At 37.0% G+C, this 22,069-nt stretch overlaps 3 protein-coding genes across 3 annotated transcripts; 1 reads left to right on the forward strand and 2 right to left on the reverse strand.

The window, feature by feature from the left end:
* Positions 1-4,961: 4,961 nt before the first annotated feature.
* LOC135638680 (caffeoylshikimate esterase-like) lies at positions 4,962-9,352 on the reverse strand. The gene is made up of 3 exons (XM_065151947.1): positions 9,057-9,352; positions 7,560-8,963; positions 4,962-6,913 (listed from the first exon to the last, which is right to left on the reverse strand). Exon 3 carries the CDS (start codon positions 6,785-6,787, stop codon positions 5,165-5,167), a length of 1,623 nt encoding a protein of 540 aa, XP_065008019.1. The 5' UTR covers positions 6,788-6,913; positions 7,560-8,963; positions 9,057-9,352; the 3' UTR covers positions 4,962-5,164.
* A 153-nt stretch (positions 9,353-9,505) lies between these two features.
* LOC135638679 (protein FAR1-RELATED SEQUENCE 5-like) lies at positions 9,506-12,513 on the reverse strand. Its single transcript, XM_065151946.1, has 2 exons — positions 12,354-12,513; positions 9,506-11,998 (listed from the first exon to the last, which is right to left on the reverse strand). The coding sequence occupies exon 2, from the start codon at positions 11,992-11,994 to the stop codon at positions 9,982-9,984; it is 2,013 nt and encodes a 670-aa protein (XP_065008018.1). The 5' UTR covers positions 11,995-11,998; positions 12,354-12,513; the 3' UTR covers positions 9,506-9,981.
* A 3,901-nt stretch (positions 12,514-16,414) lies between these two features.
* LOC135637826 (F-box/kelch-repeat protein At1g80440-like) lies at positions 16,415-18,045 on the forward strand. Its single transcript, XM_065150642.1, has one exon. The coding sequence runs from the start codon at positions 16,685-16,687 to the stop codon at positions 17,780-17,782; it is 1,098 nt and encodes a 365-aa protein (XP_065006714.1). The 5' UTR covers positions 16,415-16,684; the 3' UTR covers positions 17,783-18,045.
* Positions 18,046-22,069: the final 4,024 nt, after the last annotated feature.

The raw sequence follows: 22,069 nt of genomic DNA on the forward strand, positions 1-22,069 counted from the left end.
GATCCCTACACTTTCAAAAGTTACATTAGGATCCTCGTACTTACAAAAATAAAATATCAAGATCCTTATACAGGGTTAAAAATATAATTTTATAGGATTAAAAATCAAGATAAAAATAATAATTTTACTAGAGCAATGACGTTAAATGTTTTACTTTCAGAAGTTAGAGATCTCAATATAATTTTTAAAAATATAGAAATTATGATCGTCTTAGAATAATTAGCTTCACTCTTATCTTCACATTCTTTATCTTAATAATAACCATATTGCATGTAGAAATCTAAAACGATAACATTTTTAGTCAAGATTAGATTTCTCGCAAACAGGGTAAGAAAAATGGAATCAAGAGACTTGGAATTATGGTTTCATCTTTCCCGATATTTTGAGTTGATTTTAGGTTATGCCTCTCTACCTTTCTTTGAAACGAATCGTCTCGACGTTTGTAGAAACTTGACTTTGTCTGAAAGCTTCGTTTCCTTTAATTTTGTATGGAAAAATAGTACTCAAACTTCAGCATAAATGGAGAATAATAATAATGTTAGACCCAACACGAAGGTTGCATTCAAACCAGAATCGAATTGGGTTGAAATCCGAATCAAACCAAAACGAAATTAGCCTTCAACGATTTAGTTTCGATTCTGATTCGAGACGACGATTTCAAATTTAAAACAAAAAATAAGATTAAAGGGCTTTGATCGACCATTTTAACCCAATGATCCAACCACACCGTTTGAGGCTGAAGGGACAAATGATCAATTTATCCCTCCCAATTTATTATTTATAAGAATATTTTAATTTTTAAAAATATTTTTTTTTAAAGAAAGTGATAGTTTAAACTAGAAAACCATCGGAAATGTAAAAAAGAAGAGGGGTGTAAAAAGGTGATTGATCTTCGCCTATTGAAGGAAGACCGTTAGTGAATACAAGTGATCTCCACGAAAGAAGAATCATGAGTGGATTTAGGTCATAACGATCGAACCACTATAAAATCGATTTGTTGCTTTCTACTTTGCTATTTACTTTTGCTGCAATTCAACTTAGTTACTCATTGCTCTACTTCCTCGTGCTTATGAAAGTATTTTTAAGTTAATATCTTTTCGATCGATTTTCAACGAATGAATATTTTCCGAAATCGATAATTTTTTCCACTGCACTAATTCACTCCATCGCCGATTCGTTCCTAACATAAAAGGCTTTGATCAACCATTTTAGCCCTATGATCCAACCACACCGTTTGAGGCTGATGGGACAAATGATCGATTTATCCCTCCAACAGAATATTTATAAGAATATTTTAATCTTTTTTATAATTAAAAATTTTAAAAATATTTTTTTTTAAAAAAAATAATAGTTTAAACTAGAACTAAAACCATCGGAAATGAAATCGAAATTAACCTTGTGAGATTTGGTTCTAGTTTTCAAAATTTAGAAATCAAATACATCTAAGAAGATTGACAATGTAGGAAGTAACTTGTTATTTTGAATTAGTTCGACGTAGAATAACAAATTTTAGGAAAGAAAGGAGATCATTAAACTAAAAAGAATGTTAAACTAAAATCATTTTGATCCACAGCATGAATGCATAAATTTGAATCTATATTTTAAGACACCTGATTTCCATATCAAAAACATAAGAAAAGGAAATACACAGGAGAACAAATAAATTGCTGAGAATTAGGATGAAAGACTTTTGACTAGAAAAACTGAACACATAAAAATAATCTGAATATTTTGTGGAACTAATTTTACCTTTAATTTTTATTTTACGGTCACTGGTGGCATGATTAATCACCCCTGGAACATGAATAAACATATCAATAATGAATAGAGAGAACTGTTTCTTTTTAGATAATGAAAACTATTCCTTGATGTCATGGAAGATTAGATAGAGTGGAATGATAAAATCTCTCTATTATTGCTAATTCTATATATATATATATATATATATATATATATATATATATATATATATATATATATATATATATATATATATATATATATATTGTTTTTCTCATGTATTTTCAACTTAAATAAATAGCACAATATAAAATAATAATAATTATCGTGACCAAAAACTTTTGTGCAATATCCCAACAATTATAATCAACACATCATGAAGCACAAAATCTTCAAGAGATGCAAAAGAACACATTGTTTTCTCATGAAGCGATCATACGTCAAAACCTCTTCTTATTGGTAGCCTACTTCCTCTGAGTGCTTTTGATGATGATTTTTGTTGGTCTTTTTATAGGGAAAGCGACTACATGTTTGGCGTGTCATTAATTAAGACAGATTATTTTATATTGATTCCTCGAAAGATTTTGTTTCCGATATAAGCTTTTGGTAGTGGGTTAACTTTCCTAATATATGCCTTGTTTTATTGTCTACTTTTGATACCCAAAGTATTATTTTGATTCCTATATTCCGTTAATCTCGGATTCAAGTCATCTTTATACATGATCGATATCTCAGTGTCACATGATCGATATATAATTCATATATGATTTACTCATGAGCGATATATAATTTATACATGATTTACACACGATTTACAGTTGGACCATTGTAATGATCGAGATTGGTCAAGGCAATTGAAATGTTATTGTATCTCATACTTGGTGTGATATAATCACAATTGTTCTTATCTTTTATTATTTCCATCGTGGTATCAGAGCCACTTGCCTAGAGCAGGCTCTCTTCTCGCTTTTTCTCTCGTTGACTTCTTCACTTCCGTCGCCGTCATGATAACACGTCGCCGTCATGATAACAGATAAGATTTTCTCAACTATACGAGGAAATCTCTCTACTGTTGAGGAAAATCTCTTACTCTGTTGAGGAAAATCCTCTATTCTGTTGAGGAAAATCCTCTCTCCTAATCAACAATAACTCCGAAGTTTTGAACGAATATATTGTTAATGAGTGGAATGTCAAAAATAAGCTCCAAATAAGTCCAACTCATATAACAAATTTTTAACTTAACATATAAAAAATTATTATTTTTATCAAAATAACTTTTGCCACTATATCGATTTTCCTAATATAATATATTATTTAATTATCTCCTCTCGATGCTTGCAAGAATCTTATGTTACTTGTTTGGACAAAAGTATTTATTCTTTTAGCATTATTTTGTGCGTATACCCAATTCAATAAAACACCGATCGATTTGGATGGGCTTTCGTGCGTGCAATTAAGATTTCTTGCCTTCACGCATCCGAAAAGATTATGTGCAAATGACGTTGATAATCTCAAATTTTCCTAAAAAAATAATTTATATCAAGAAAAATTCAAGTTAATTACATAGTAGCAATTGTAGTTAGACATCTTTAATATCCCAATCCGACTTAAAAAATTTATATTAAAATTTATATAGTTATGAAACTAAAATATTTAATCTCATTTAATTTAATATCGTCAATTTTATTGATGAAAGATACAACATGAATGATACGAAAATGATGAACAAAAATATAATTTTAACGGTGATGACAAACAATAATATCGTGGGTGATTGTGGTGGTAGAAGTCAATCTTATCGATATAAATCTAAACACAACTCTATCTCCTTAATCTCATCCAATATTCCGAAAGACAAGGCAAGTGAGGCAAAGTGATATAGTACCGTTCATGCATATGCTGCTAGATCTTCCATCGACTTTAAAGTTGACAACGTTAGGATAAATGTTGTTAATGTTTCACTTTCATAACCATAAATATTTCAATATAAATTTTTTAAATATAAAGATCGAAATACTAAAGAGATCTAACTATATAAGATAATATATAATTAACTGACTATCATTGAAATTATTTTTTTATCTATCGTTTTCATCTTCCATCGATAAAACCGATAACGTTAGAGTAAATAAAGTCAATATAAATTTTTTAAGTCTACGAACCAAAATGCTAAAACTATCTAATTATAAAGAATAATATATAATTAACAAAAAAACAACAACACGCAAGAGATCAAAACCTTTAATTCTCGGAAAAATAAATCACACAAGAGTTCATTCAATAGATAATTTTTTGTTTTACTTTTTCAAGAAAAAAACTTGTATTAATAAAAAACCACATACACATATCGTCTCTCCAATCAAATCAAAGGAGATCAAAACCTCCACTTCTCGAAGAAACACATCACACTAGATTTCGCAATTTTCATTATCATATGATTTTCATCGATCATTTTATTAAATATATTTAGTTTTTGTTATATTTTTAAAATTGAAACCATTATGAAACTTTTGTTAGGAAAATATCACGATATCACCATCTCAAAACTCCACCGTATGTTCATAAACATTAATTCGGCACATTACTTATCCTACCATAATGCTGAATTACTATTAACAATTTTGGGCATTTACTTACTAAATAACATGTTATTTCATAAATCATCTCTCTTCGAGCAAATGATATATTTAATCTCTATCGGTTCATATAAAACCATGCTGTTATCATATAATCTATACAATTAATCTCCAATAAAATTGTCCTACCACATTAAATAGATTGTTTCACCCATTTCGTTGCTACTTTCTAAACCCAAAAATTTTATTAATTATTTCCAACTAAGAGAGAAAAACTTTAAATTTTTTATTCTTGTCAAAATATTCATCTTTTCATAATTTGACATATAATCTCATATAATAATATTTAAAAAAAATTAAATAATAAGATCAATTAAAGTTCAATATTTATCGTGACAAATACTCTATCTCTATCTATGGATAATCTTTTTCTAAGATTAATAATAAGATACTTATCGGATCTTTATTAATCAATTTTAATCTTATTTATTTTTTTATATTTATTAATTAATTTTAATCGTATTCAATTTTGATACGATGCTATCGTATCTTTATTAGTCAATTTTAATCTTACTCTTTTTTTTTTTTCTATTCTCCTATTCTTTGAGTTCATTGTTCTTATTAATTAGGTGAGAAACATAGCACTGACAAGCAATAGGGATTGGTAGCCAACTCGAGATGAACTTACATTCCTATAAGCGTTGACCAATAAGCAATCCAACAATTCAATATCGAATCCAATAAAATATCTTTCCACGCCAAACACGTTCACAGAAAGAAAAAGGACAGACCGAATCTATACCGAGCCTTTGACGGACAGCGGCGGCGACGACCGTGATTACTCCGGTTCAGTTCACAGCCACCTCCACCATGCCGTGGGAATGCCCGTTGAACGCCTCGCCTCCGCCATACCTCTCGACGCGCTCGTCGATCCACGCCCTCATGTCCGCCAGGACCCTGCTGCTGTTCTCCTCCGGCTCGCCCTGGATCAGGGAGTGGTACATCCCCTCGTACAGGATCAGCGTCTTGTCGGCGCTCGCTGCCCGTTGGTAGAACGTCTTCGATCCCTCCGGCGACGTGACCCCGTCGTCGGTGCCGTGCACCGTCAGGAAGGGCGCGGTCACCTCGCCGAACTTGGTCTGGAAGAAGTCGCAGAGGCGGGCGAGCTCCCTCATGGTGCCCACCCGGGGTTGCCCCGTGTACCGCCGCGGGTTGGATGCGATGACCCGGAGGCGGTCCGGATCCTTAATGGCCTTTCCCACCATCTTGTTGTCGGGCATCGCCGCCCAGGTGTCGGCCAGCCCGAAGAGGAGGCCGTAGAGGAAGAGCCGGAGGCGGGAAGGCTTCATGTCGTCCGGGATAACGAAGAGAGGGGCGGAGAAGATGAGCCCCGTCCAGGTGCCCGGCTCGGAGCGGAGGTACATGAGTAGGGTGGCGGCGCCGCCCATGGACTCGCCGAAGAGGAAGGCCGGCATGCTGGGCGACTCCCGGCGCACGGAGAGGAAGAAGGACAGGGAGGCGGCGGCTACGGACTCCATGTCGCCGAGGTAGCAGCGGATGCCTTGGGAGCGGCCGTGGCCGAGGAGGTCGGCGCAATGGACGGCATAACCCCAGGTGGCGTAGGCGATGGCGATCTTCTGGAAGAGCCAGCCGGAGTCGGAGCCGTAGCCGTGGGTCATGAAAACGAGGGCCTTAACTGGAAGGTCGGCGCCGGTGGCGGGGTCGACGGGGTGGAAGGACTGGGTGAAGAGGCGGCCGTGGGGGCTCTGGAAATAGGACTGCCGGTTGCGGACGCCCTGCGACGCGTAGTACTCATCCTCCCCGGGGACGTCACCCCAAAAGTACGTCGTCGGCGGGGGCAGGGCCGGCGCGTCGGATCCCATCGGCGGGCGTCTCAGGCGGCGAAGAGTCGCCAAGGAGACAAGAGGGCCAGGCAACGCGGCCTGCAGCACTTTTCGGGCTGGACGCCAATGTCTTGTTTCTCGATTCTTATAGGACAAAAGAGATGTGAGCTCTGTGACTACAAATGCTTTCTCTATGACTACACCTAAAAATCCAACAAATCGCGAGTCCACAGGAGAACACGCAACGGCGAATCTGGCCTCAGCCCACGATACCAAATCCGTCCTTCGACAACGTGGCCCTCCCTGAATGGTCGTATTAAGTAAATCGTGTTTGTGGTCCCCATGTGGACCCCATAGGGAGAAACTCCATTGCTTAAATGACCAAACTACCCCCAGCTCTAGCCGAGTGTTCACAGCTGTTGTAGGGAGAATTGGGTATTTGCACGAACAGGTACATAATAGAACAACAGATAAAAATGGATAAAGAGAAGAAGAGAAATCACAGGAGGAGGAGAAGGGTAGACAACTTCTCTGTTCTGACCTCAAGTGATACCACATCAGGCGTCTCATGAAATGTTTGTTGCCCACGATAATTGAAATGACTAATGATAAGTGCCACAATATCATTTCCAAGAACTGTATCTTTTCCTTGGAAGTGTAGCTGCTTATCTCCAATGATATCCATGAATACCATAATAATCCTGAGGCAGAGACGTCACATTAACCCCTTCATCAAGCTACGGTATGGTAACCCTGATTAGAGAAAGAATAAGCAACATTAGTTCACTGAAACTGTACTGTGGTCAGATTATACTGGTAAAAGCATGATTTAGTTGGTACTGCAGATCAGCACAAATTATATAGCTTCAGATAAAAGGTTATTGTTAAAAAAGCCGACAATTCTCTGCGGAAAAACATGATTTAGTCCTCAGAAAATTTAGTGCACAAAAGAAGTTAATCTTTGCCAGAAAATTGCAAATTCCACTGCATAAGTTAATTCAATCAGATTCTTGGCCTTTGTTTCAAAATGTTGTTGACCATTGTCATCAGTAAAGTTTCATGAACCAACATCAAGTAGCAAATAGCTTTCAGTTGTGTGAGACAAAGAACAGGCATATTGATTACTCAGTTCAAATTGATTAGTTAAGCATCTAGCAACCCAAAGAAGTACTAGAATTTCAAGTATATTTGATTTTTCGCCTTTGTTTCAAAATGTTGTTGACCATTATCATCAGTAAAGTTTCATGAACCAAGAAACAAACAGCTTTCAGCTGTGTGCGACAAAGAACATGCATATTGATAATTCAGTTCAAATTGATTAGTTAAGCATCTAGCAACCCAAAAAGTACTAGAATTTCAAGTATATTTGATTCAAATGTTATCTGGCATAACAACTTACATTAAAACTTTGACAATCTCCGGTTTGTCTACCTGCCCCATGAGAAGCTCAGGTGATACACACAAACAGACGGCACGAAAATAGCTGTGGAATACTCTGCAGCTTCAAAAATAAGGTCCAGTGACCTACAGTACCATGAGCAAATGGATGTAAGATTAGGCACTTGTGGAACCTCAAATCAGGTTATTAGATGTCAATAATAAGAAACATAATAGACCGATCAAATTTCTTGGCACCGCAAAAACACGAATGTTTACATGATGACCGGGGGGTATTGACCTACAAAATGAATCAACACATCAAAATGTATTATTTTGGCATCAAAAGTAACACCTTCAATGTTTGGCATTCCAGATCCCCACTTAATTAAAAAAAAAAAAAAGCATTCTTGCAATCTAGTATTTTTCACATCAAAGTACAACTGTGCATGCTGGCACGGAACATCCCACACCAGTGTGGGTTGGCATGGGCTACATGTTATGCCAGAATTCCATTTGCATGGTTTAAAGTACAGTGCCAATACCACACTGGTTCGTGCATGCAATAGTTGCAAGCTTCACAGGTAAAGGGGTCAAGACAATTAAGTAGGAAATCCAACATAGAGGTTGAGAAATCACAAAAGCCCACAATTAACTGAAATGAAAAATATGTCATATGGAAATAAGAAAAACAACACGAGATGGTGAGAACCTTAACTTGAGCTTGCTTAACCTATTCATTTGGTTATCATCTTGTGCAAAGAAGATTGTTTTTCTGCACTACCTGAAAAACTAGTCAGTGAGAAAGCCTGCTAAAGCAATCGAGTTATTCTGAGGAATGAGATCACATTCCCGCTTTTCTCACATAGTAGTTTATGCTATTTCAAGCTGGTTGATTTATTGGAACAAAAATATCTACCAATAAAATAAATGGATTAAGAAAGGTCCACAGCCAACCTGCAAAGAGGAATAAATTAAAATTCACAAATTATGCAGCTGTGACACAATAATAAATCAAAATTTCAGTTTCAGCATTATTCGGAAAGGAAAACAAATAAACTTTAAACGATAGCATATGGGTATGCTTAGTTTCTGTTCTATGTATGCCCATCCAATTGGCATTTCTGATAAACAAAAAATTGAATCTGCCACAATTATAGAACAACTCAACCATTCGGTATGAGAATGTTAATCCCTCCTTAGCAGAGCAAATCTCAAGTTAAAGTAGATTAAAAGACAGAATATTAATGAATGCATTCATGAACAAATAACAGGTTTCAATACCAGCGAGCAAGATGATAGCTGCACTTGGGTTTACACTCACATCATCCAAGTCTAATTATTTTGTTGGAGAGCAACTAGCATCCAAGATCTGCTCCTCATGTTGGGAGTTGCTGATCCCACAGTTACTGCTATCTTTCCCATCCTGAGACTCAAGAATGGATCAAAGATAAATGAGGACATTTTATTGCTGCAACTGATGAATAAATGCAGCTAAAGGCATGGTATTTATCTTTACCTCAGCAAAAGAACTGCTACCACATAAATTAATTAATATGATTTTGCTCCAATCCCAGGCAGCAGTCAGATCACAACTACTTTGGCAATACAACGGGGCAAGCATGGTGCACTAAGGTACTACCGAGGAGCAGATGACTAGAATGACAAAATTGAAGGGACTACTGCTGCAAGATATTTGTTATCAGCCACCGTTAAAAACTGTCATACATGTACATGTCAAATAGCTATCATGTGTCATGACTAAAAACATATGCACCATGACTAAAAACACCTGTTAATATCTTAATATAAAAGAGGCATTAATCGTTAAAAAGAGGCAATCCCAGTAATCATATGCTATGCACGGACATGTTTCACCCTATTTTGGGAATCTACATCCACAATTTATAACTGGTCACTGGCCGTTCATGGACACTTTACTATGAGTCCACCAATCTGAATCAAATAAAAAGAAAGCGCAGAAGAACACATTTAATACCATAATCAATAAGTTAAATGTGCTTTCGACCACACGAGTATAAAAAGAAAATATTGGAACCTTAAATAACTAAAAGAAAGAACAAGCTAACCATCACTACTCAAATTTACATAAAGATGCTAGCCATGAAACCTTGGCCATGAGGGGGGGGAGCTGCAACTTTCATAATAAAAGTATTACATCAACATGGCCATTGATAAATCATAAACAGCAAGTTAAGACAAAAAAGTGTAGACCTATACTTGTCATATGTCACTATGCGGAGGACACTTTCATCGCCTTTGAATTCAAGTAACCTGCTTGGAAAAAGAGAAAGCACTTCTCAACCAACTAAGAAATGACTACAATAACCTCTTAAAAAATGCCACAGAAAAGGCCAAATCCATCTGCTTTTGAATGCACCATTGTAGTAATGGCATCAACTCCTCCCATATTAGCAATTATATCAGACCTTTCCCACGTGATGAGGCATCCCTTCAGCCACATTTTCCTCATAACTAATGATTTGAGCAAAGACTTTTTGCAGCATATCCTTTGCAATCTTGTATGCCTCTGAAGATGTTGCTCCTCTCTCTGCAAACTTCATGGTATAATGCAAGAGATCATTGTACCACAAGATTGGTGAATCCTGTGAATAATTTTGCACTTCAAGCTCAATTTCATGTCCTACCGAGTCACTCTTTGCCTTCTTAGTCCATCTTTTTAAAATGCAATGTTCTGGAAGAAGAATGGTTCCACATGCCAAGAAGAGACCAAGCACATGTCTGCAAAGTATTCCTGAAACCTCATACTTGCAGCAACTACAATATGCTTTCTTCTCGGGCTCATCGAAGAAAACAATATATTGATTATGAGCATCCCCATCCCGTCCAACAGAGTACTTGATCATAGATCCATCTTGAATTTTCACCGCATAGTGGTTCAGTGCTTCGACGAGTTCTGCTTGGAACTTCTCAAATACCGTCCTAGTGTAAATACTGGCAGCTTGTTTCTCCATAGGTGAGTCAGTTTTCAGAATTGGTTGGGTACTGAGACTAGCACAGTCTTCTTGGGCTTCTTTTTCATAACCGTTGTCCATTTCTTGATCAAATTTTGCAATAAACATTTGCAAGGAGCTCTCTCTGACAAAGTTTCTTCTGTAAAACCTGTTCATACTTTCTACTCTCGAAGTCGTAGACAATTCTGCAAAAAAGGAGTCTCTTAGGTATGCTGGTACCCATCTGTGGCGGATATTATATAGAATTTGCAACCATGAGTTCTCCCTAAGATTATATTTATCAAGAATTTTCCTCCAATAAACTTCAAAGGTTTCAACCGTGGTAGAATCATTGATGCATGTCTTTAATTCATCATGAAGGGTGGGGTGCCTACGGTACACATCAGACAACTTCTTCTTGCATCTAGATAGGACACGCCATCTACATAAACGGTGACACGTGTCAGGAAAGACCTTTGCAACTGCTGATGCCAGAGCCTTGCCTTGATCAGTAGTAATAGACAGTGGGTGGCGTCCAAACATTGCTGTCAGCCATGTCTCAAACAACCAAGCAAATGAGGATTCTGTCTTATCTATCATCAAGGCACATCCAAAAACAACTGTCTGTCCATGATGATTTAGACCGGTAAATGCAGCAAATGGTATCATGTTTTTATTCTGCCTATATGTCGTGTCAAAAGTAACTGCATCTCCAAAATAATTATAAGACAATCTGGCTTTAGCATCTGCCCATAACACATTTGTCAAACAATTCCTGTTATCAACCTGCATTGCATAAAAGAAGCCAGCATTCTCTGCCTGCATCCTCTTGAAATACTCAAGAAGGACTTGAGCATCTCCTTCTCCAAATAGCCTTCGCCGCATCTCTTTCAGGAAGTCCTGATGCTCCCTATCTTTTCCAGAGAGGCGACTGAGCTGGATCTCACGCACCCTCTCTGGGCTGACCACCATATGTGTGTGCTCCAAGACCAACTTAGTGACAACCCATTTCTCAGGCCCCCTCCGAACAACCTCCATCATGGCAGGGCAACCATCCCTGATGGAAAGACGCTTGCGCTTCTTCTTGGTGCCATTTTCAGTAACCTTCTTTTTGTGGTGGCCCTCTTTTAAGCAGACAAACCTCTTCATGACCATCACTTCAACCCCCTTCCGCCTCTCACTGCGTGACCGTGCCACTCGAATGCCAAAGCCAAGTCGCAATGCATAGGCATTGTAGAATGCCCTTGCCACTGTATCAGACTCGAATTCCATTCCAAGACATGGCACCTGATTCTTCGCATCACCATCATCAGCAGCAAGAAGCTCATTTTCAATGGCCTGCTCGACTAACGCCATGTTACTGCTGGCAACGGATGTTGCAGCTTCTTCATGTTGATGATTAACATCTGATGCCTTGATATCATCTTCAAAATCCAGATAATCCTCGACCAACTCGTCATCTTCACTCGAAGAGTGCTCCATCGATCTGAAACCTCGTTCCAGATGTCACATAAGAATGTGTTTTTGCTAAATTATGCGACTAATTATACGAATCAGCAAAAACGAATATGTTCACACGCACGCACACAAAAGAGATACCGACACAGGAGGTGTTTACAACCCAATCTCATCAAGATCGGGTCTCTGTAAAGAAATTCGATCAAAATCGCAACTACGAATAGCTGAAGCCGACATGGATGTTTTCAATCGAGGGATTTCCACGTTACCACGAAGATTTGGGGGTTAGGGTTCCGAATGCGGAGAAGGGGAGGGAGAAAGAGGAACAGACGGGAGGATCCAAAACCCCGTAAATAAATTACACTCCAATGGTAGATGTATACCTGATCGCTTGAGTTAGGGTTGCAAAGCGGGGAAGAAGAAATTGCCGGGCGGCGGCGGGAAGAGACTTGGAGCACACCCGGTGGTGCTGAGGCGCCGCGTTGCCTGAACTAGATTGGGTTAGGTTCACCGTACGGTCACGCGATACACAACCACGCTTCCAAGAAGTACCAACATTAATAAGATCTAAAGATAAATAAAATAAATTTCATTTATAACAAAAATAAGACATATAAACTGAATGAACTTAATTGTTTGCCAATTAAAATGATAGCCACCTTTTTTTTTTTTTTTTTTTTTTTGCAAGTTAACTTATGATGGGTTTTAGAAAATATAATATATATATATAATGCTAATATATTTAAATCAACTCAATATATTCGCTTTAAGGGTTGAGACAAACTTGAGTGCATACTGATATGTACTAAAACCAAAGTTAGTGGAGTAATCCTTCTGATACTTATAATTTTAACAAAAATTAAAATAATTTTAATAAAATAATAATTAATTTTAATTATCATATTTTAAACTAATATGCATATGACTAATATATTGATTGAGTACGACTACTTCATCCTTGATTGGGCTACTATGTGTCATATCTTTGCTAGTTTTGTTGTCACATGTTGAATCGTTATCGGAGTAAATATATTTTTAGTATCACATGTAATAATAGTATATCATCAATATCAAAATTATGTTAGAATATGTTTAATGAGTATTAAATAGGGGGCAAGAATATCATTATATTTTTATGAATAAAGTGGATTAAACTACTATATATTTATATATTTAAGGGTGAGAAGCAAGGATTGATGAGCATAAAACATAGTTTTGCGTTGCATTGGATTGTGGATCATATGGATATGTGGTTTTAGTATATACTGAATACACTTAAATCAATCGAATTAATTATTTTTAATTTGTATTAAAATAATGGATAGATTTAAATACACAAATTGGCTTTCCTTTTTCCGCAAAGGACAGATAAAAATGATGGCGAGTGCATATTAAAGAATGTGGAGATGTAATTTTCTTAATTCAAACCATGAATTTTTAGTAAATCAAATTCATAATCAATGAAAAGAAACAATCTATATCTCCAATTTCCTCGAGTTGCCAAAAAAATATTGGCTTTATTTTCCTTGGACATAATTGCTTCGCAATAATGTCATGGCGTCGTGTTATTTGCATTATAGCATTACGTATTGCAAATTCCAAAAGATGGCATAAATTGGAACATTTTTTTTTCCAATAATTCATTAAATCATAGATGAGGACTAAGTGAATATATTAAGCCAAAATGGATGTGGGCATCTCCTACTCATATTTTAATATTAGAGGAAAATTTTTTGATGAGATTTTGAATCGTAAATTTATCTCACAAGGTTTTGAAATATTAATTTCTGATAAGTAAATTTGATACATCATTATTAAATTAATATTTTAGATATAAAAATTTTATCGAATAAAATTTTTAACTCTCAATATTTGATAATCAGATATAATAAATACATCACGATCAATTAATATTCTATGTATAAAAGTTTATCGAACTAGATTTTAAATTCTCAATCTTTTATAATTTGATCTCTTAAGTATTAATTTTTTTAATATAAAAAATATATTGGATGAGATTTTAAATCCTACATTTGTTCGACAATATTTCGAACATAGCCTTGATTTGATTTAATTCTTGCAAAAATGAATCTGTTTAATTTCTCCCTCCACAAATTCATTAATTCTGAGTTAGATTCTCAAACTTTTTTTTCCCGAAAGATGATATAATAATCATGTGAAATTGACGATCAAAAGTTAATCGTATTACTCTTAAACAACATATCTTACATGAATATGTAATTTATCTAATTTTTTTGTCAATATAAAAACTATCTTTTGACACTTGTATAATATTTTGATTTAAATTACCAAAATTGATTAAAAAAATCGTTTGAAGCTTATCAATTCGTAATTATAATAAATTTAAATGCATATAAAATGTGCTTTTGGCATACAAAGTTGCTAATTATCCATATCGATGTCATGAGCATTTTTGAAGCGTGTAGAATGACTTCGTGAGCATTTCAAAGTGCTACGTGGTCGAGCATCGAACACATTGAGTGCTTTTGGTGTGCTATGTGGATCATCATCCGGATGAACTCTTGATGGGCTTCCAAACTATAATGCGGTCAACTATTTCTCGATGGATTGATCTAAGCGATCAATATTTTCCTTTAAGAGCGTAATTTGATGATTGATTATGAAATCATGGATTTTTTTCACTTATATTTTTTAATTTATTAAAAATTCATTTCATTGTATCAAATAACGTCTTATATAGATTCAAATATGATATATTAATTATATATACGATAGTATATTGAAAAATAGAATATCTTAATATGAATTATTCCGATTGTTAGAAGTTTAATTGATCCACAGAGTAAAGTAATTGATCAAATAATATTATAAGTTAAGTTATCATAATCATAGTTATAAATTGATCCACAGAGTAAAGTAAAGAGGCATGAATTATTAAGTTGTCTCTTTAATTTTGATGATTACAATCAAATTTATCAAAATCATAAGCTTGGTTTATATATATATATATATATATATATATATATATATATATATATATATATATATATATATATATATAATGTATATCAAATATAAAACTTGGTTTCATTAACTATATAATATTCACTCCTCCCTGGATTAAAAACGTTAAACTCGAAAAACAAAAAAAAAAGTATAAATCCAAATCATCCAAATATATAATCAAAGTTATATATTGAGTCATAAAGTAAAGAGAGGGCTAATTATGTATTACTAGTCAACTATATTAGGCATATTGCTCCGTATATTTTAAAAAGTTAAATTAACATCTATATAATTATGAAAGTGATGCATCTAGGCTCATTTATTATAACATAATCGATTTTACTAATAAAAATATAAAAAATAAAAAAATAAAAAAATAATTTTAATATTCTAGTTAGCGGTGGTGGATGATGTCGGTGGTGACAGACAATATCAGTGCTAACGGATAACATCGATGTAAGCAGCCTCGTTCTACATTTACATCTACATCTACATTAATGTTATTACAGTTATGAAAGAATCATTGATGCAAATGACAAGTGACGCTACTCGACATCTGCATTGACAGTCCTTTCATTACTCGACAATTATGTCGATATCAACGTAGATTTAAAGCAACGAAAGGGTTGCTTGGCAGTTGTGTGTGTTGTAATTCATTATCACTGATGTCGTCCGTCACAATTAACTAAAAAATTAAAATTATATTTTTATCATTTATTTTTGTGTTTCGTAAAACTGATGTCATTAGGATAAATAAACTTACATGTTTTACTTTCTTAATTATACATATATCAATATAAAATTTTTAAAGTATAGAGATATTAAAATTAACTAATTATAAGGGATAATATATAATTAGTATGTAAAAAAAACATCTCTTTAATTTTGATTATTACAATCAAAATTATCTGGATCAAAATCATAACCTTATATAGTATAAAGTTATCCACATAATTATAATATATATATATATATTTATGTAAAATGTATATCAAATATAAAACTTTCCTTCACTGACTATACGATATTCACTCCCTACTTTCGGATTAAAAACGATGAACTCGAAAAACAAAAAAGGGCAAAAATGCAAATCATCCAAATATTTTTTATAGCCATTCATTCATTGGCTTCTTTCCATCATAATCATTCATTTACTGTACGAAGTTATTTTCTTACTTGATTGACATAAAGGAAAAAAGTAATAAAAAATTGGATAAAGGCCCCAACGGAGCGTCACACAAACACCAAAAAATCGACAAAGCAAAGCCCAAAAGATCCCCGCCCGCCGACCACGTCCGAACGCCACTCGTCTCAAGCCACGTGGCGCACGATCGCACCCCACACGGCTGTCTTGGGACCCGCTCCTGTCGGAATTCCTCCTCATCCGCATCGTCCCTTTGACGTGCGTTCCCGTCTCGCCCTTCCTTCCTTCTTATCCATCAAAGCAACGATTCAGCGCACTCGAGAATCCAAGTCTGCCCTCTAACCTACAGCCAACGGCAGGTCTTCTTCCTCCTTACCTTATCTCATTCCTCTCCTCCTCATCCTAATTATTCTTTGTCCACCCTTCGGTAACTCTTAACCTTCTTATCTGCTTCATATGCCCATCTATAAATACCCTTCCCTTCACTTCACGAGAGAGATAGAAGAAGAGAAGCAGAAGCTTTCTTCGGGGTTTTAGCTCTTTCCGCTTAAATAGACTGCACTTACTTAGGTTTACAGTATCATGAGGCGACAGCTACTACCGGGACTACCGGATGACATAGCGCGGGAGTGCCTCGTCCGCATCCCTTACCGCGGCTTTCCTACGGCCCGTTCCGTTTGCCGCCTGTGGAAGCGAGAGCTTGACTCGCCCTATTTCCACCGTATCAGGAAAGCCGCCGGCTTGACCCGATCGGTCGTGGCCTTTGCCCAAGCGGAATCGGCCCCCGCCACTGGGTCGTCTGCGGTTAAGAGCGTCGGAGGCTCCACACCTTCTTACCGCCTCTCGCTCTTCGAACCTGCCACCGGCGCTTGGAGCCTCTTGCCGCCCGTCCCCGGCCTCCCCCACGGGCTGCCGTTCTTCTGCCGGATGGCGGCTGCCGAGCGGGAGCTGGTGGTGGTCGGGGGATGGGACCCGAAGACATGGGCCGCCTCTGACGGGGTCCACGTCTACGACTTCGCCACTGGGTCGTGGCGCCGAGGGGCCCCCGTGCCGGGCCCCCGCCGGTCTTTTTTCGCGTGCGCCACGGCCTCGGTCGGTGGCCGGGTGGCCGTAGTCGTGGCCGGAGGCCACGACGAGGAGAAGAACGCGCTGCGGTCAGCCATGGCGTACGACGTGGCCAGCGACACGTGGGCGCCACTGCCGGACATGGCGATGGAGCGAGATGAATGCCGCGGAGTCTGCCTCGACGGGCGGTTCTACGTCATCGGGGGGTATTCGACGGAGGCGCAGGGGCGGTTCTCGAGGACGGCGGAGGCGCTCGACGTGGCGGCGGGGCAGTGGGGGGCGATGGAGGAGGACAAGCTGGACGAGGGGACGTGCCCGAAGACGTGCGTCGTGGGCGGGGACGGAAGGCTGTACATGAGCCGGGGGGATCAGGGGGGGCAACTGTCGGTCCTGGACGCAGCAGGGTGGAGGGCGGTGGCGGAAGTGCCAGGGGACGCGCGGGTGGCGCCTGATCTGGTGGCGTGGGACGGCGGCCTGATGGTGATGGGGTCGGAGACCCACGGTGGGGCGCAGACGGGTTACATCATGGAGGCGGGGACGGCGATGTGGAAGAAGGTGGAGGTGCCAGAAGAATATTCCGGCAACATCCATGCCGGTTGCTGCCTCGAGATCTAATTACATGCACAAGTCTTCGGTGCCACCGTCTCCGCTACCATTCATTCCCTGCCACCAGTTTTGTTCTCCCTTATCTGAGGACCTGTACAGCTTTTTGGTGCACAGTGGCGAGTCTATCTTCGACATGGAAGTCTCCGGCGCTATAAGAAAAGATGTGGATGGGGGACGACGATGCAATCCACATCCTAAATGGAGGAGACAACTTGGGATATCTAAGTATTATCCTTGCAATAATATATGATCCCCTGATAACCTTCTCATCATCATGTCACTTCAATCTTTTAATCGCCGGATGACTTAACTAACCATACTCGTTGTCATGAGTGTGACTCCTTCCCTCATATTTTGACTCAGACATTTAATGGTATTAAGTTAACTAATATATTTCTTTTGGACAATTTACTCACAAAAAATTTCATTAGTTCGCTTTTATGAGTTGTTGATGCCAACCTATTAAGGATTAATCCAAAGGTCTCTTTTTTTTAAAAAAAATAATTTTATCCTCATATTTCAATCAATTTATTTTTTAATTTTTTTTAATCTATCGTGAAGAAAAAGAAAGAGGAGAAGATCAAATCAAATCGATTGATTCGATTTGATTTACTTTTTTAAAATCTAATTAATTATATATTATTTTTTTATTTAAATTTTATTAATATGATGGTTTATTTAAAAAAAATTATATTTGGATCCTTATAGTTTTGAAGATAAAATACGTGACACCATGTGTTGGAATAGTACAAATTGAAAAGATAATTTGAATGTCCCTTTCGTTTCCAATAATTTTATCGGCAAAAAGATAACTTCAACATTCCACGCATTAAAAACATAAGGGATATTAAAATCACTTTTTTATATATCACTTTTGGATTGATGCATGTCATATGTTATATTTTTTTATCAATATAACTGACAATATTAGGATAAATAATATTATTTATTTTATTTAAAAAATTATAGGGATTTTAATGTAAATATTTTAACAAAAATTATCGTGACCCATACCTTATCGTGACATGGCGAAGATAGCTCAACAACTCTTGTTTTCTCTAATGGACGAATAGACTAAATTCGATGCGATATATAAGCTTGCCAACCTATGACTTCACTTGTCGCTATCCCCCATTAATGGCGGCCAAGAGTTGCTTCCACGAGGAAGAAAACAAAGTGAATAAATTAGATAGGTATGCGAATAATAGGTGCAAAACGAGCTATATCACACTTTGGAAGAAGTCATTGCCTCCTTCCGCATTACTTCTTCATCTCCCATCCTATTGCTTCATCTCCTTCCGCATTGCTTCTTCATCTCCCATCCTATATCAAAACGAGCTCCTTGGCAAAGCATACCAATCATCATTTAGAATCTTTATTAATAGCCAAAGAATAATCAAAGATGGAGATCAATATAGTGACATATGAGATATCTATACTGAACTTCAATTGGGTGAGAAAAAAAAAAAAACAATCTGTATGATTTACTTGCTTTATTAATCAATAATGCAATATATAAAAATATTTTTTATCTATTAGTAAGGTTATCATGTGATTAACTTCTTGTTGCATACCTTAAACATTGACCCGATGGTAGTGTATTTGACATATTTTGATGTTCAAAATTTCATCTGATATATTTAACATTTTAAATATTGGTGTGTTGACGATGTATTTTGATTAGTTTGATTGATAAAAAGTTTGTAAGAATTAGTTGACAAGCGAAGAAATATATGAATACGAGGAATGAGTAGTCGGTATCATTTTAACGGATCGATGTGAACCTCAAACCACAAGGGTTTGTGGCCCAATAACTCGATATATTATAGATAATGTTAACATAAAAAAATGATTAATGCATGATATCTTATCTAAAAATAATAATTGATGGGGGTGTCCCCAATTTGATCCTATTTGTAGTTCGAACTCATTAATCCCAACCGAGTACCTACTGAATTCATTTAGAATCCAATTAACAACTACTTGAATTCAATTCGAAGAGGAAACCTATCTAAAATTTATGATTACCATCATCTTTTTCAGAGAGTTGGAGTCTAATAACAATCTCTAATCTCATTTAGGCCAAGCATGACATGGAACCCTAAATGCTTGATTTCATGGTTGGATCAAACCCCTAAGCTTTCTTTGGAACAATATGTTGTGAAGGTTGATGATTTAGCACACAATAACATAAAAAGGAAAAAACTCATAGCTAGCAAGTCATCATCTTCCTGGCAGTGGAAGCTTGCATCTTATCTGCTGCCAAATGTCCAATCAATAGCTCCTTAATGGCTTTCTTGTGGTCACCAAGTCCCAATTCAGGTGGACTAGTATTTCTTCAATCACTGCAAGAAGTTGCTTATCTCATCAATAAGTGATGCATTTTGACTCCTTTTCTCTAGAAATGGGGTTAAGACTTAATATCTTTAGTTACATAGGAAGCTTATAACTTTCCAGATAAAAAATGCTGCATGCACCAAAGTATGAGGATGCCACTATACTTTTGATCCCTTGCTAATAATAAATACTATGAACATGAGGCCCTAATCTCATCCACCTAAAATTCTTTCTGCAGCCCACCTAAGTTTAATATCGGGGTCATGCCTAAGTGAACTCATTCATGGATGAATGCAGCGATAACTAATCGAACATGCTGCTTACAGTGTAAGCTGGGACATTGAAACAAGTGAGAGGTGCTGTAGAAAGAGAAACAAACAAAAAGGATAGAGAGATTAGAAACTATAGATACTTTTGTTTTGCCACCATCCTTCTCTCTCCAATCCTTCTTCTCCCTAAGTTTTTTTTCTTTCAGTTTTTGGCTTGCAGAATGTTTGATTTAAATTTAACATGACTTTGGAAAACCATAATGATGTGATCATCATACACAATTTCTTTTAGAATTTTACAAACTATGTCATGCTATGCATAATAATCATTCATAAGGTAGATAAAAATTTATCTTATCTTCAATTAACTTTATCAAAATTCGGATCAATCTAATCAAAATAGTTATCTTTATTTTCTTCATGGATGATTTGTCTTATGTTTATCAGATTGATCAGAGAAGGTTTGGAGCATTTATGAGAGGCATTTAATGAGTGATTTAATTGTTTCTTGGACTACCAACACTTGCCTAACTACTTCGGCCCTTTAATGGTTTATGGTTAATCTCCGTTTTCTTGGTTTGTCATTGGGGACCTCATTCAACTTATCAGTGCCCATTCGATACGTGATGCATAGGAGAGCATCAAATAAGGAAAACTAAGCTATTAATTGCTCATTATTTTGATCATTATCAATGATCAAAGAAGTTTAGTTCTATTGTAAGAGCAGCTCTTACAAAGAAGTCAGTGAGATCATTGGTTAATTATAGATTAATTCATGTAATTAATTATTTTTAGTATTTTGATTCTTATATTTTTTTTATAATTATATTGATTCTTTTTCATTTTGATTTATTAATCTTAATATAATTTTTAGAAATATAAAAAAATATTAAATATAATTAATTATATGAGGTAAATACGTAAGTAGCTATGACCGGCAACTATCTACCGTCGAGACTGTGCCCAACGTTCACGTCGGGGCCACCGCCGGCCCCGTTCGGCGTCCACCTTCAGTATCTCATCATGGATGTCTCCTTGGAGTACAGTGCCTATCTAAAGAACCAATTCGTCGAGCAGATGGGTTAGATGTACTCCACCTTCGATGTCCTCATCGCCAAGGCATGGCAGAGCCGGAAACAAGCCATTAACTTAGGACCCTGCAGCTACTGTCCATCTTTGCTTCGCCATGAATGCACGCCAACTGTTGCACCAAGTCTTGCCCTGCAATGGAGGCCACAACGGCAACTGCTACTACATAATGAAGGTCGCGGCGGCGAGCGGCAAGAAAAGCTCCGAATTGCGATACGTGGCGACGTGCATCCTTGTGAAGCCCTCCGCCACCCAATCCCGGTGCTCAGGAAGGAACACTCCATGGCCTTCCGTGATAGAATGATGTACTTCGAATCCTTTCTTGAATGCAAGGAAACGTAAGGTAACGACTGCTGTTCAAGCGAGCAGACGCTGCATTGGGATGAGATCAGAATTCGATTACGATCTTATGGATTCAAACAAGCAACCTTAAAATATTTTGAATCAGATCTAATAATCGTACCCATGCGTTCTAACAGGTAATGCAGCACACGTCGACTTGCGAGTCGATGTTCTTGCAATCCTCCTCTCGCGTTCTGAGATCATCAAGTTCTACATTTATGGAGGCATCGAGTGGGAGAAGTTTGGTGGGGTGCCGCTG

The sequence above is a fragment of the Musa acuminata genome, chromosome BXJ3-5 (genome assembly GCF_036884655.1).
Source record: "Musa acuminata AAA Group cultivar baxijiao chromosome BXJ3-5, Cavendish_Baxijiao_AAA, whole genome shotgun sequence".
Taxonomy (NCBI): domain Eukaryota; kingdom Viridiplantae; phylum Streptophyta; class Magnoliopsida; order Zingiberales; family Musaceae; genus Musa; species Musa acuminata.